The sequence below is a fragment of the Indicator indicator genome, chromosome 24 (assembly GCF_027791375.1).
Source record: "Indicator indicator isolate 239-I01 chromosome 24, UM_Iind_1.1, whole genome shotgun sequence".
In the NCBI taxonomy this organism is placed as follows: domain Eukaryota; kingdom Metazoa; phylum Chordata; class Aves; order Piciformes; family Indicatoridae; genus Indicator; species Indicator indicator.
In genome coordinates, this window is record NC_072033.1 from 16,901,978 (window position 1) to 16,915,912 (window position 13,935).

At 52.8% G+C, this 13,935-nt stretch overlaps 1 protein-coding gene across 1 annotated transcript; it reads right to left on the minus strand.

Annotated features, from left to right (window-relative positions):
* Positions 1-2,753: 2,753 nt before the first annotated feature.
* PPDPF (pancreatic progenitor cell differentiation and proliferation factor) lies at positions 2,754-5,715 on the minus strand. Its single transcript, XM_054392001.1, has 5 exons — positions 5,611-5,715; positions 4,474-4,564; positions 3,491-3,568; positions 3,230-3,326; positions 2,754-3,066 (listed from the first exon to the last, which is right to left on the minus strand). The coding sequence occupies exons 2-5, from the start codon at positions 4,526-4,528 to the stop codon at positions 2,958-2,960; spliced, it is 339 nt and encodes a 112-aa protein (XP_054247976.1). The 5' UTR covers positions 4,529-4,564; positions 5,611-5,715; the 3' UTR covers positions 2,754-2,957.
* Between the last annotated feature and the right edge of the window lie 8,220 nt (positions 5,716-13,935).

The following is a 13,935-nucleotide window of genomic DNA, read 5'->3' on the forward strand; positions in this document are numbered from 1 at the left end:
CATCACTCCCCAGGCAGGCAACGAAGGGAAATGTTTCTCACCCGAGGTGGCAGGGGTGGCACAGGGGCCCCTGCAAGTAAACCACTGCCTGGTTTTGGACCAAATGTGTGAGTGAAGCACCAGGCAAACCACAGAGACTGCTCAAGTGGCACAGGAAAGCCATGGGGGAGGAGGAGAGGGGACATGTGTCCCTTGGTGGGTTGGTGGTATGGGAGGAGGGGGCTTGCCCCTCTGAGAGTGAGCTCAGAGGGGTATGATGCACAGGGAGACCTTTTGCTTGTCTGGCTTCTGCTCCTCTTGCTGTCCTAGCACAGCAGGCAGCACCATGACTTGAGACACAGGAAATCAGCTGGAATCATAGAATTGCTCTGGCTGGAAGAGACCTTTCACATCACCAAGTCCAACATTAACCCAGCAGTTCCAGGTCACCACCAAACCATGGCCCTCAGCACCACATCTCCAGGGCTTTGAAACCCCTCCAGGAATGGAGACTCCACCACTGCCCTGGGCAGCCTGGGCCAGGTCTTGGCAACCCTTTTGGGGAAGAAATAATTGTTCCTCATGTCCAACCCGAATCTCCCCTGGAGAAACCTGAGGCCATTTCCTCTTGTCCTGTCACTTGTTAACTGGGAAAAAGAGAGCAACCCCCACAGCAGTGGGGCTGGAGACACCACACACACAAATGTGCTTGGCCACCAAATGCTTTTCCCAGCTGAAATCCATGGGGGCAGGATTGGTGCCTTTGCTCTGCCACAGGCCCTCCCAGGTGCCTGAGAACAAGCTGCTGGGTTTGCCCCTCTGCAGTCACCACACCAAGCAAACACAGCAATGTTGACTCTGCCTTTGTGTGTCCACACCTCAGGCTGCAGCCTCTCAGGCTCTAAGCTTGGAAAGTTTGTCTCTCCAAAATACGGAGTTTGGATTGGGAGCCAGCAGCAGGTCAGGAGCCCTCAGCTCCCCCAAAGCCTCCTGGGGGCAAGCAGCAGCTAAAGGTTTGCCTGGCACGTGAAGGATTTTTGGGGCTGGTTGTTAGGGTTTTCTTGTCCTGATTTTCCTGTGTTTTTTTAAGTTTAAAGGCTGCCACCTGCCTCCTGAGAGACACAGCCAGAGGCATGGGGGTACAGCCTCCCCAGCAGCACCCAGCACCAGTGGTGCTGGAAGCCTCAGGGGGGCCAAACCACACCCCCAAGGCTGCTGGCCCTGAGGAACCTCCTGCAGCCATTCCCTTTGGAAGCACATACAGTACCAGCAAAAGTCCCAGTGCTGCCCTGGCTCCCTCCTAGGGACAGATGGGACACAGATCCTCTGCCCTAAGGACAAGGACCACTGCCTGGAGACACAGAGCTCAGAGCAAAGCTTACACAACACTTTTCCCTACCAGAAACAACCTCCAAAGTTGGAAGTGACCTGGGGTGCCTTTGCAGAGTGGACAAAAAGCAGAGCAGCCACTCCCTCCCCCAGCTGCTCCTGGGCCAAGCTTTGCCCTTTGCCCCTGCCCCCATGGATGCCAGCAGTGCCAAGTCACTGCTCAGGGGTCCCCAGCTGCCATGAGGGCAGGGGCACACAGGGATTGCTCTATATCTGGTGCTGAAAGCAGTCCAGTGCAGGAAGATTTGGTACCCTTAAATGGAGCCCTGCCAGGGTTCTATTTGCCTCCAGCAGGAACAGAACCTTGCTCTCAGCATGCAGGCACTGGCAGGCTCTTGTTTTCTATCAGGTTGATCACAGAAGGTCCAAGTTGACTAATTCAAGGCAGAAATCAAGCAAAACGCCACTTATGGCAGTAAAGGACCAGCTGAGCTCCAGGGCTGCTCAGCCCAGTGCACCCCTGAGCAGCCACCACACCATGAGCTTCAGCCTGACTCCAGACCCACAAAATGCAAGACACATGCAAATTATCTTCACCCTCCCCTTACATGCACATTACTGAGGGCCCAGTCCTTCTCCCAGCACTGACCAGGCTCAGGCAACTGCTCCCACCCCACAAGAGACTGGAGCAGGGCAGGGCAGTGATGTGCTTGAGGAGCAAAATTAGTTCAGTGCCTGCAGGGAAAGACTGCACAGCCAGGGGAGGAGGAAAAAAGGGTGGGAAAAGCCTTTGCAGCATGCACCACAACACAGTCAGACCTTGCTCACATGCAAACCACAAACACCAGTGAGTCATGCTGGCATGGCCATATGCCCCACAGCTTTGCCAGGCAAGAAGGACATTGAGTTGCTGGAGTGTGCCCAGAGCAGGGCAACAAAGCTGGTAAAGGGTTGAGAGCAGGGCTGGGGAAGAGCAGCTGAAGGACCTGGGGATGTTTAGTCTGGAGAATAGGAGGCTGAGGGGAGACCTTCTGGCTCTCTACAACTTCCATAAAGGAGGGTGGGGTGAGGTGGGGGTTAGCCTCTTCTCCCTACTATCAGGTGATAAAACAAGAGGAAATGTCCTCAAGCTATGACACAGGAGGTTTAAGTTCACCTTTCTTTCCTGTAAGAGCGGTCAGGGATTGGAACAGGTTGCCCAGGGAGGTGGTAGAGTCACCACCCCTGGAAGCAGTTAAAGTTGTGGCCATGGCACTTTGGGCCATGGAGGTTTTGGGTTGGTGGTTGGACTCAATCTTGGAGGCCTTTTCCAACCAAAACAATTCTGTGATTCTATGACCTTGCTGCTGTGATTGGAGGCTGCAGCCCATCCTCACCCAGACCCAACACCCATAGCACTGCTCTGCCCTCCCACCCCAGAGGAAGAACCACCCCCAGTGCTTGTAAGGGCTGCTCAAGTTTATTCGTTGCCATTGCAGGACAGGAGGTAAGCCAAAGGAGTTGCACCAAGAGCAGAGTAAAAAGGCTGGTGTGGAATCATCAGGGGGTGCTGCTCTCCCACAAGGCAGCAGCCCTGCTGGGAGCAGCCTGCCGAAGCCAGGGGGAGGGGAAGGGCTGTGCCCGCCGCCGGGGGGCCGCCAGGGGGCTCCTCATGGCGAGGGCCCCGAGCTGGACTCGCTGGTGTGGCGCTGCCGCCCTGCACCGGGGGCTGGCACCAGGCCACAGGCCACCACTCCTGGCACCCGCGGTGCTCCCAAGCTGCAAGAGAGCAGAGAAGGGATCAGCACTAGGGTATTGATTATCACTGTTTGGTCTTCATGCAGTCCTTTGCTGCCAAACATCACCCATGCCCAGGGATGTCCCCCCCCTTGGGTGCCAGTTGGCATCCCCTCATGTCACCTCATGCAAGGGAGGCACTCACCTCTCCAGGGACTCTGACACAGTTGTCATGGCTGGGGGGGCTGTCTTCCCAAAGAAGAAGCTGGCCCACCAGTGGCCAGGGTCAGACTTGGGCAGACCTGGGGACAGTGTGTGCCAGGGAAAGCCCAGGTCAGGGTAACCCAAGCAGCCCTGCAACCACCCCAGCTTCATCCCACAAGAGAGGCTGGGTCACCTCCAGCAAGATCTGGAGAAGAGGGCTTGGGAGCCGTCTGCCCACCGCCCCAAGCCAGACAGCACTTACCCGGGGGGTGGGGGATGACCTCCCCAGAGTACTCGGAGCTGCCACAGGAGCTGTTGCTGGATGTAGAGCTCAAGCGCCCTGTAGAGATATCAGAGCCATCAGAGCCACCACCAACCCTTGGCTGTGCCATGACCAGCAGAGCATGGCCGAGGTGTAGCCATCCCTGTGGCAACACAGCCCAGTCCCACCACTGTCTCACTCAAGTATGTTCCCACTTTACTGCCATGCCAGTAAAGACCAGGAGGAAGGGAATACTGCAGAGATTACAAGCTGGCCAAGAGCAGGCAGCAGCAAAGCACCTGAACACCTCTGTGGGAAAACATCTGCAACCCCAAGGATATTATTTAATGGCTCTGCATCTGTAGGTGACGTTCAGGAGGCTTTCACACAACTTGAGGCCAAGATGATGCAGATTCTTGCATCTAACCCATGCAGTTATAGTCCAGCTGCTGCAAGCCTGTTACTGGTTTCAGCTCAAGGGGAACACTTTAATTCTTTCTGGTTCAGGCAACTCATTAAACCAGAAAGGCCTCCCCTGGGGAGGTGCCAGTAGCTACAACCAACCCAGACTGGTCTTGCAACTCATTTCACAGAATCATAGAATGGTTTGGGTTGGAAGGGACCTTAAAGATCATCCAGTTCCAAGCCCTCTGCAGTGCAAGATGCATTTGAAGCCATCACCTCCCCTCACCCACAATCTTAGGCTCTGCAAACTCCTTCAGTTCTTATCTCCAGCTCATACAGCTGGGCAAGGGCTGTCATGACCCCAAGAAGGGTCTGAGCAGCAGGAGGGGCAGCTGCTGGATGCCCCCTTCCTCAGCAAGGAGCCTGCTAGCTCTCATGGAGCTTCAGCTGAAAGCACATCCCTGAGCTCAGCTCCATCTCTGCTGCAGCCACATCCCCCTGAATGGTGCTGAAGCCTGGCAGAGCACCCTGCCTGCTCACCCACCCCCTCCAAACCGACCTCAGCCACAAGCCCTTACTTCTGTGGTAGTTATGTGTTGCCATGAGCGAGCCACTCGATGGGATGGATGCCATGGTTCTTGATCTTGGTTCTTGTGCAAATCTAAACACCTGCAAGCAAAGGGACACTCACTGCACAGGGGCCAAAACATGGTCCTTACAGCTTGCACACACTCAGGACCTGACCTCTGCCCACACGTTAGCAAGCGCCAGGAATTTAAGTGGCACCAGTGTGGCTTCTGAAGAGATGTGGCCCAGGCAGTGGCACTGACTGGGCATAGGGCTGAGGGCTCTTGGTGCCAAGCACAGCTTAAATCTGCAGCTACATGCAAAGCCAAAATAATTCCCTGGAAAACAGCTCCTAGCACCAAGCTGCTCCCTGGCAAGCCGGAGCTCACAGGGATGTTTTCCCTCCCAGCTCCCCTCCTTGCATCAACAGTTGGGACTCACCCAGCCTCAGGCAGAGATTGTGTAAGAAGCAGAGGAGCGTTTAGCTTGGGGCACAAGCCCAGGGCTCTCCAGCCTGGGATTCCAGCTCCAGCCTGTCCCCAGCATTGCCTCCACCGCCCCCGAGCTCGGGGCAAACTTGCCAACCCTGCTCCCTCCTGCACAACACATCCCTCCTCCTGCCACGTCTGCTCCAAGCACGGCCATGGAAATCGCACTCCCTGGCCACTTTGGAGCCGGAGATAGACTTTTCTTCTCCTGGTGCAAGGCACCCCCCGATAGAATGCTGCCTCGTCCCACACCCCGTGGTTTCAAAACGGCTTCAAACAGGCTCCAACACTTGCCAGCACAAACTACAGTCCCCTGGGGATGCAGGAGAACCCCGGACCCCCACCAAATACGGTGGGACAGCAAAAGCACCGACCTGAGCTGCAACTGGGCATACGGATCGAGTGCCACAGGACCCTCACCACCCCCCAAGCTCCTGGTGAGGCTTTCCCTACCTGAACGATGCACTCAAGTGTTGGCTGTCCCGCTACAGAATGTCCTCCAAGCATCCCCGTCCCCATTAACTATCCTTAGTGAGGAAACTGAGGCACGGATTCTCCTCCCATAAACTTCACCCAAAGAGCCTCGCTGCAGCTTTGCCCTCCTGAAGCAAAACAGCCCCCCCTACACACCCCTAAATTGCCCTCCCGATGGTAGAGTACCTGTGCTGGGCGGCTGTGGTGGTGGGGAAGGGGTGGGGGTCCGGCTGGCAGGCACTAAGGCCGCGGGGGGCCAGGAAGGGCCGCGTCCCGACCGCTCCGCACCGCCCGGCCTCGGCCGCGGCGCTGCGTGACCTGTACCCCGCCCCCTCCTTATATCCCAACTGACCACGCCCCCATGAGCTAGTGCCACCAATCAAGAGAGGGGGCGCGGCTGGACACGCCCCCTCATGGTGATAAAGAGGCAATGGCGGCGGCGCTGTGTAGGTAGGGAGTGGGTTTGGCTGGGATGCGCTGCCGCGCTCCGGGGTACCGGAGAATGTCTGCTTCATGACAGACTGACCTGGGACAGGCGACAAGGGTGCCGGGGCAGTGGTGGAGTCACCATGCCTGGAAGGGGTTCAAAGCCGTGGAGATGCGGTGCTGAGGCACATGGGTTGATGGTGACCTGGCAGTGCTGGGGTAGGGGCTGGACTCCATCATGCTAAAGAAGAGCTACGGGAGTGGTTGAGGGACTTGAACTTCTTCCTACGAAAAGGGACTGAGCGCCCTGGAGCTCATTAGTCTGAGGAAGAGAAGACTGAGAGGGGTTCTGATCAATGTCTTATGAGTGGTGGCTGTCAGGATGAAGGTACCAGGCCCTTTTGGGTGGTGCTCAGTGACAGGACAAAGAGAAATGAGTACAAGCTAGAACCCAAGAAGTTCCACCTCAACATAAGGAGAAGCTTTATGGTGAGGGTGCAGAGGCCTGGAGCAGGCTGCCCAGACAAGTTGTGGAGTCTCCTCTGGAGACTTTCAAAGCCCATCTGGATGTGTTCCTGTGTGGCCTGCCCTGGGTGATCCTGCCTTGGCAGGGCATTTGGAACTAGTCTCTGGAGGTCCCTTCCAACCCCTTTCTGTGAAAGGTCTTTTCCAACCAAAACAATTCTATGGTTCTGTTAACTAAACAAAATCAGGATTTGGGTGTAAAGGGAATCAGAAGCACAGCTAGACTCTTCCTGAGCCCCAAAGGTCAGGAGCAAACATAGGACATCACAATGAGAGTGGTAAAATACTGCAAGAGGATGCCCAGGGATGTGGTTGACGTCCTGTCCCTGGAAACATTCAAGGTCAAACTTGATGTGGTCCTGGGCAGCTTGTGGAGCTGCCAAGGGGCTGAGCTGCCGTTGGAGCTGTGTTTCTTAGCAGAGCAAGCCACTCCAGCATGGGGACAGTCCAGGTGACTCATGTCCCCAGATCCCCTGTCCTGGCCCACAGGACAGGGCAATACTCTGGGCTGGGTGCTCTCCCTGTGTGTGTCAGAGAAAGCTTTGGCACCACAAGGCTGTAAATAAATAGTTTGTTTTCAAAGTTTACCCTGGAGGTTTAAGGACAAACAAAAGAGCATGTGTGGTCCAGCTCAGGACCAAGTGCCTCCAGCCATGCCTCAGTTTCCCCATGGATGATACTGACTCAGCTCTTTCCAGGGAGTGAGTTGGCTAGAGGCTGTGATGGACTTTGAATATCCAAATACCAACTGGCAGTTTAAACAACCACGTGGTTGTTTTCATTCCTAGCATGCAAACTCAAGATCAGCTTTGATTGGTGGTTTGATTTCAGGGTCCCTTGGACCCCCAGACCAGCCCTGCTGGGAGCATTCATTCTAAGTCCCACCAGCTTCAACGCATGAAGAGCCCCAGGGCATGACCTGGAGAGATTTATCTGGTCCAGAAGGAAAAGATGTGTCCTCCTTTTTTTGCTAGTGTTTCAGACCTGAAAGGTCATTTTCCTTTCAGTGAAGCTGTGTCATCGCTCAGGTTCCTGCTTAAATCCTTCCTGAGAGCTGTATCCCTCAGTCCCTCTAATAATCTACAGAGTAATGAGTTTATAGCTATAGAAAATATGTTCTACAGTGGGTACAGGATGGGTGGTTCTCAGTGGGTACAGGATGGCTAAGTGGTGAGTGGGCTGAGTGGGCTAAGTGCTTTCATTAATATAGAGCAGAGATGAACCAACACTTCCTAAACACCACTTACACCCACGTCTGAGGCTGCTCAGCTGATGGCACAGCCCTGGGGAGGGAAGGGGACGCTGCTGCCAGTGCAGCGAGGGATGAACTGGGGCTGCACTGGTGCAAGGAGATCAGTGTCCTCGTGCAGATGAATTACAAAACCTGTCTTGTTTTGCTTTCCATCCCAAAGCCAAAACCACTTCTCCCTAAGGATACAGTGGGGCAGAGGAGCCCAATGGTGATGGAAGGAGTATCCAGCACAAAGTCTGTCAAAAGTGTTGAGGAGGAAGATAAATTTCATTGGTATTGACCAAGAATCAGTTGTTTTAAAGCAGGTGGATGACAAGATTTGGATATATTTTCTCTTCGATTTTCCTCTCATTAGAGCCTCTGAGTTGACTCTCCCTACCCTTTGCTTTGGAACAAGCTTTCTGTGTTTTCCTTTTTTCTTTCTCTTAAACCTGGCTCTCTGGGCTACATGTTACAGATGGAAATTAGCTTTTGTTATCTGCTGGTTGTGAGCACCTTTCATATTGTACTTGACAGAAACAGCTGGAAGCCAGCAAAGGCTGTGGGGCTGAAGGAGCTGCTGCCTCTGGACTCCACCAGCTCACACAGGGCATCATGGATGGGTGTTAGCTAACACTGGGGCACCCCAGTGCCCAGTCAATAAGGCTTAATGCTACTCCTGGCAATATGACATCCCAGAAGCTTCAGGAATTTGGTCAATGGTAAGAAAGTCCCCAGCAACCTGTGCTCAGGCTCTGCCCTCCTGCTCCTCCTGCGCGGCAGGTTCGGGATTTGGGCAGAGTCTGTCCAGCGCAGGCAGCTGCTGCCACCTATGGGTAAGAACCAACCGAAATGTCCACCTCAGACACCACGCCAGGGGCATCTCCTCTGTGCCCAGGGACTTTGCACCCTCACAGAGCAAGAGTGGCAGCCTGGAGAAGAGAAGGCTGCAGAGAGACCTTCTGGCGGCCTTTCAGTGCATAAAGAGGCTGATCAGAAAGCTGGGGACAGACTTTTGAGCATGGCCTGCTGGGACAGGACAAGGGGAGATGATTTGAACTCAAAGAGGGAGAATAAACAAGGCATGAGGAAGAAATGTTTGACACTGAGTTGGTGACAGCCTGGCCCAGGTTGCTTAAAGATGTGCAGATATCCCATCCCTGAAACCACTGCAGATCAGGTTGGTTGTGGCTCTGAGCAGCATGTTCCAGTTGGAGATGTCCTTGCTGACTGAAGAGGGGTTGCAATAAATGACTTATAAATGTCCTTTCCAACCCAAACCATTGAGTGATTCCATGATTCTATGAAATCAAACCCATGGTCAGCCCTGCTCTCCTCCTCTGCAGTTTGTGCCAAGGAGTGCTGGCATCCAGGGTTGATTTCCTAAAAGGCTCAGGGAACTTCCACCAGGAGCTCCCCAAAATTCTGCCTCTGATCTGCAAATGAGCAGAACGTGGAGAGAATTAGATAGAAAGCCACTAAGTGTCTGATTTGGCTATGCAAAAGGGATGTCTCCAACAGGGGAAAAGGACTGAAAGGAGACTACTGCTTGCTGGGATCCAGAAGCTTTAACTGAAAGCTTTAACTTGCTCCTATGAATTCATGACTGTTGTCCCATCTGTTCCTCTGGGAAAGGTGGGAAAAGCGTTGTGGAGAAACCAGCAGCAGCACTGAGCAGGATCCATCTCCCCACAGAAAACTCTTAGATCAGCATCTCCTCTGTGGGGCTGGAGGAGATGTGCCCCCCAGTCACTGCCATTGTCTGGGAAGGAGATTTCACTGCCACCACATGCAAACCAATTCCTCATTCATATAAATCCTTGGGCTGTGATGGGGGTTGGCTCAGCAACAGCTTTTCTCATTAAGTTGCCTGATCTATGTTTCATTCTGAATGCATCCAGAGCTTGTGCTCATAGCCAAGGATCTCCATTAACGGCCCTTGGACTAAAGCAATCACAGATATGGGCAGCCAGGGCTCTTTTCACTCAGTGGCTGTGATTCAATATGAGAAGCCATCCCCAGGATTAATGCAGCCTTCTCCTGACTGGGAGATGTGCAGAGCTGCCAAAACAAACACAGCAGTCTGTTGTAGCTTGGTGCAGCACCAGACTCCCTTGCTGGAAAACCAGCATGGGCCAGGAGCAACCCAGCATTCTGCAAGCAGCATGAAACCCCAGGACAGAGGTCCCTTATCTCACCTGAGTTTCACCTCAGTCAGGGTCTGTGCCCTCCTTGGCACACAGGGAGATTTGCGGGATCAGCTTCTCACAGCCCCCGCAGGTGCTACATCCAGGCAGCAAAGATGTCAGAGGTGTCTCTGAAGAGAGGCACTCCAAGCGGTGCTTTTCTCCTGCTTTGGAGTTTAAAAAGACTTGAGAGCGTGGCAATGTCTGTTCTGGCTGATTCCCAGAGAGCAGCTTGCTCTGGGCACTTTCGTTGTTCACAGACCCTTGCTGCCAAGGTTGCGAAACAAGAAGGTAGAGAGAAAAGACAGTGGGGAAGGAGAAAAGCAGGGCAGGAGTTAAAAATTTTCAGAGGAAATCTGAGTTTAGGTGAGGAGCTGCTGGGGATGTGCACCCAAGAATGTCTTATAACCCCTGCTGGCTGCTGCTCATCTGGGAGAGGTGGGAACCTGCCTCCAGCTGCTGGCCACGCTCTTCATGCCACCCCATCAGGGGTGACACCAGACACCACCCCCAGCTGGCCAGGTGGCTGGAGGGCTTGGACATCTTGTTACGACTTCCAAAGTTTATTTTTAAACCTTGGGCTCCAATTTAAAGGTATCAGCAGCGTGTGCTGAGTGCAGGAATTCAGAATGCTCCTCTTCTCCTACTTCTCCTGCCTTTTTGTCCCAGCATTTCTGTCTTCATCTTCCCTCACCAGGTCTACAGCTTGAGGAAAACCTACTCACATTAAAGGTGTCATGGAATCTCTCGTTTGCTGTCGTGGGCCAGGAGTGCTCTAGACAAACACACAGAGAAGCACAGCACATCCACACAGGGGCTGCAGAGGTTGACCTCAGAGCCAACTCCCTGCAAACATGCTCTGGAAACCTCTGGGAGATGCAGCAGGGAGTCCCATCCTGTCTTAACCCCAGTTAAGCTGGGGGTTCACAGGGCTGCAGGGCCTGCTTGATGTGCTGGCTCTGGCTCAGGATTGCCATGGGATGCATGTTGTGTAGACAAGGAGAGGATGCCCAGTGTCTTGGTGTTCTGAGGTTATCCACCTCCACCAGATGGTAAAGAGAGGTTGTGGAGACTCTTTCTTTGCAGAGATTCCAAACTCACCTGGATGCAATTCTGGGCTGCTATGGGTGAGCCCTGCATTAGCAGGGGTGATAGACTAGATGATCTCCAGAGGTCTGCTCCAACCCCAGCTATGCTGAGGTGCTGTAAATGCTGAAACATTTGAGTGCAAAGCTTCTGCAAAGCCTCCAAAACTGGTGTGGAAGGAATTGGAAGCCTGACTGTGGGAAGAAGGAAACCTAACAACCCTTGCATGAAGCTGTCCTTTACAGGACAACCACTGCCCTGCACCTCACTGATTTGCTTCTCCATGGCTGTGGCACTTCTTCCTTTGAGGGAAAATCTCTCTGTGCTTTGCATGGGAAGAAGGAAGGAAACCACCAATTTATAGCTACCCTTGTGTCCAGCCCCAACTTCTCCTTGGCACTCCTGGAACTTCAGGAGTGACATCAGGGCAGGCATCCCTTGTTTGCTCTCTGCTCTGCCCAAACTCCTGCTGTCAGAGCAGACCTGAGGCATTTTCAGTGACAACCCCACCAGTGCACAGAGAGCTGAGCATGTTGCTGAGGGGAAGGAGCACCCCCAGCACGATGGCAAATCCCTGCAGGCAGCCTGGGCTGTTCTCATCCCAGATACATACCAATTACCAGCACTGCGGAGTGTTCCTCCTCCCAGTCACACCAGGAGGGGCCTCCCTGGCAGAAAAAAAAAAAGGAAAATTAAACTCAAAAAAAGTCTCAATTATTATGCCTGGGAAAAGGACATTTTAGCACAGCTTGAAGCATCAGATCCTAAACTTGGAAGCTGTGGGGCTGGATGGGGTTGAAATGCTGATAATAGGGCTATGAAGTACTTACCATGCATGTGTGCAGCCTGCCCATCCCTTCAGAGGTCATTGTGTTGTCTTGAGTGACCCCCAGATCATTTGGGGATGGTTTTTGGAGTGGGGGAGCCAAGCCTAAATGAAATCAATGGGAATTGTTTCAAGGATTCACAGATTCACAGCTTGCATTGAGCGGGAAGGGACCCTCAAAGGTCATCTGCCCAATCCTGCTGCAGCCAGCAGGGACATCTCCAACTAGAGCAGGCTGCCCAGGGACACATCAAGTCTGATCTTGAATGTCTCCCAGGACAGGGCCTCCATCACCTTCTTGGGCAGCCTGTTCCAGTGTCTCCCCACCCTCACTGTGCAGAACTTCCTCCTGATGTCCAACCTAAGTCTGCCCTGCTCCAGTTCCAAACCATTGCCCCTTGGCCTATCACTCCAAGCCCTTCTAAGCAGTCCCTCCCAGGTCTTCCTGTAGGTCCTCTTCAGATACTGAAATGCAGCTCTAAGGTGTCCCTGGAGCCTTTTCCTCCCCAGGCTGAACAGCTCTTACTCTCTCACCTGGGGCCTGAATCTGGATCCAGCTGAGGTGCTAAATTTCACCTGCCCTCAGATTTTGCCTGCTCAGGTCTCTTGTATTTTCTGCAGCTGAACATTTAAGGACAGGCTGACAGTTTTCCAGGAGGAAAACCAGTTCCACTCAGGTGTGTGAGAGTTGAGCTTGAGGTGTTGATGTGTATGGTGAAGCCCTTTTCTGCAGGCAGTGGCCAGACAGACCTGGGCAGACAGCTGTGGCTTTAAGCTTCTTGGAGGCTGGGTGTAAGGTGGCTTAGCAGAACCAGGATTATCCAGGTCTGAGAGCCCTCTCCTCCTCATGCCCCACACTATTTATAGTCCCATGGGCTATCAGGCTGTATTTCACTGTAGGAGTAAAGCACATTGCACAGCCCATTTCTCTTTGCCCTGCCTGGAAAAAGGGCTGACAATTCAAATTCTCTTTCCTGAGGAAAGACCTGAATGAGGAGAGCTCCATACCATGCTCCCATGGCCCAAGCAGCCGAGGGACCTGGGATTTATTTCATCTCCTGAAGGCTGAAATCTCCATCAACAAACACAGCCTCTGCCCTTCTGAGGGCAGTTCCTAGGCTGCCTGCAGCCCTTGTGTATAAAGGAGGAGATCATTTCTTGGCAAACCACTACAATATGGACAGGAGGAATAGGGGCTTTGGATACTCATCCTTCCTGTGTGTCACTGCACTTGGGCTGGATGACCTTCGGAGGTGCCTTCCAACCCAGACCATTCTGAGTCCATCTCCAGCACATCCCAGCCTGAGCTAACATTGCTCCTCCTAGCCCAGACCAAAGCTGGGGCAATCCCTTTGGGTGCTGCCTTAGAACCTTCCTCTGGGAAGTTTGGTTTTGTTGTTTCTGGCACTTGGTTCATTTTGTGTCATGCAAGAAATGCTGCACAAAAGGAAAGAGATCTTTCCTAGCATGTTTCTAAGAAAATACTGATGACTAGGGGGAAAGGATCCAAGCTAGAGGAAGGGAGATGTAGATTAGATGTTAGGAAGAAGTTCTTCAGCATGAGGGTGGTGAGACACTGGCACAGGCTGCCCAGGGAGGTGGTGGAAGCCTCATTCCTGGAGGTTTTGAAGGCCCGGCTGGATGTGGCTCTGAGCAACCTGATCTGGTGTGAGGTGTCCCTGCCCATGGCAGGGGGGTTGGAACTGGATGATCTTTGAGGTCCTTTCCAACCCTGGCAATTCCGTAATTCTATGATTCTAACTCCAATGTTCATGAAAAAATAAAGCCTCTCTTTAAGAATTAGGAAGATTTTAATCTAAATGATCTTAGAGGTCTCCTCCAACTGAAATAATTCTCTGACTCTATGATTCTGTGGGTCAGTTTTTAACCCTCAGGCTACAAAGGGAAAGGTACTGTCCTAAGAGTACCTGACTTACTGTTCCACTCACTGGAAGGGTCGCCTGGGCCATGAAATTGGCCTGGACTCTTACAGAGCTAGATTCCAAATTAGCTTTTGTTTGACCCATATTTAGCTTTGTGACAGAATATTTTGCGTTGGCCTTGTGATTGCACAGCTGACACAGGTATGAATATTCCTTATATAAAAATATAGATTTATAGTCTATAAATAGCCACCACATGTTATTGTTTCATATGCAAAGGAGGTTTCATTGTAATACTATAGGAGATTGTTTTCCTCCTAGGGCCTGAATCCCCTCTCCCATTAAATG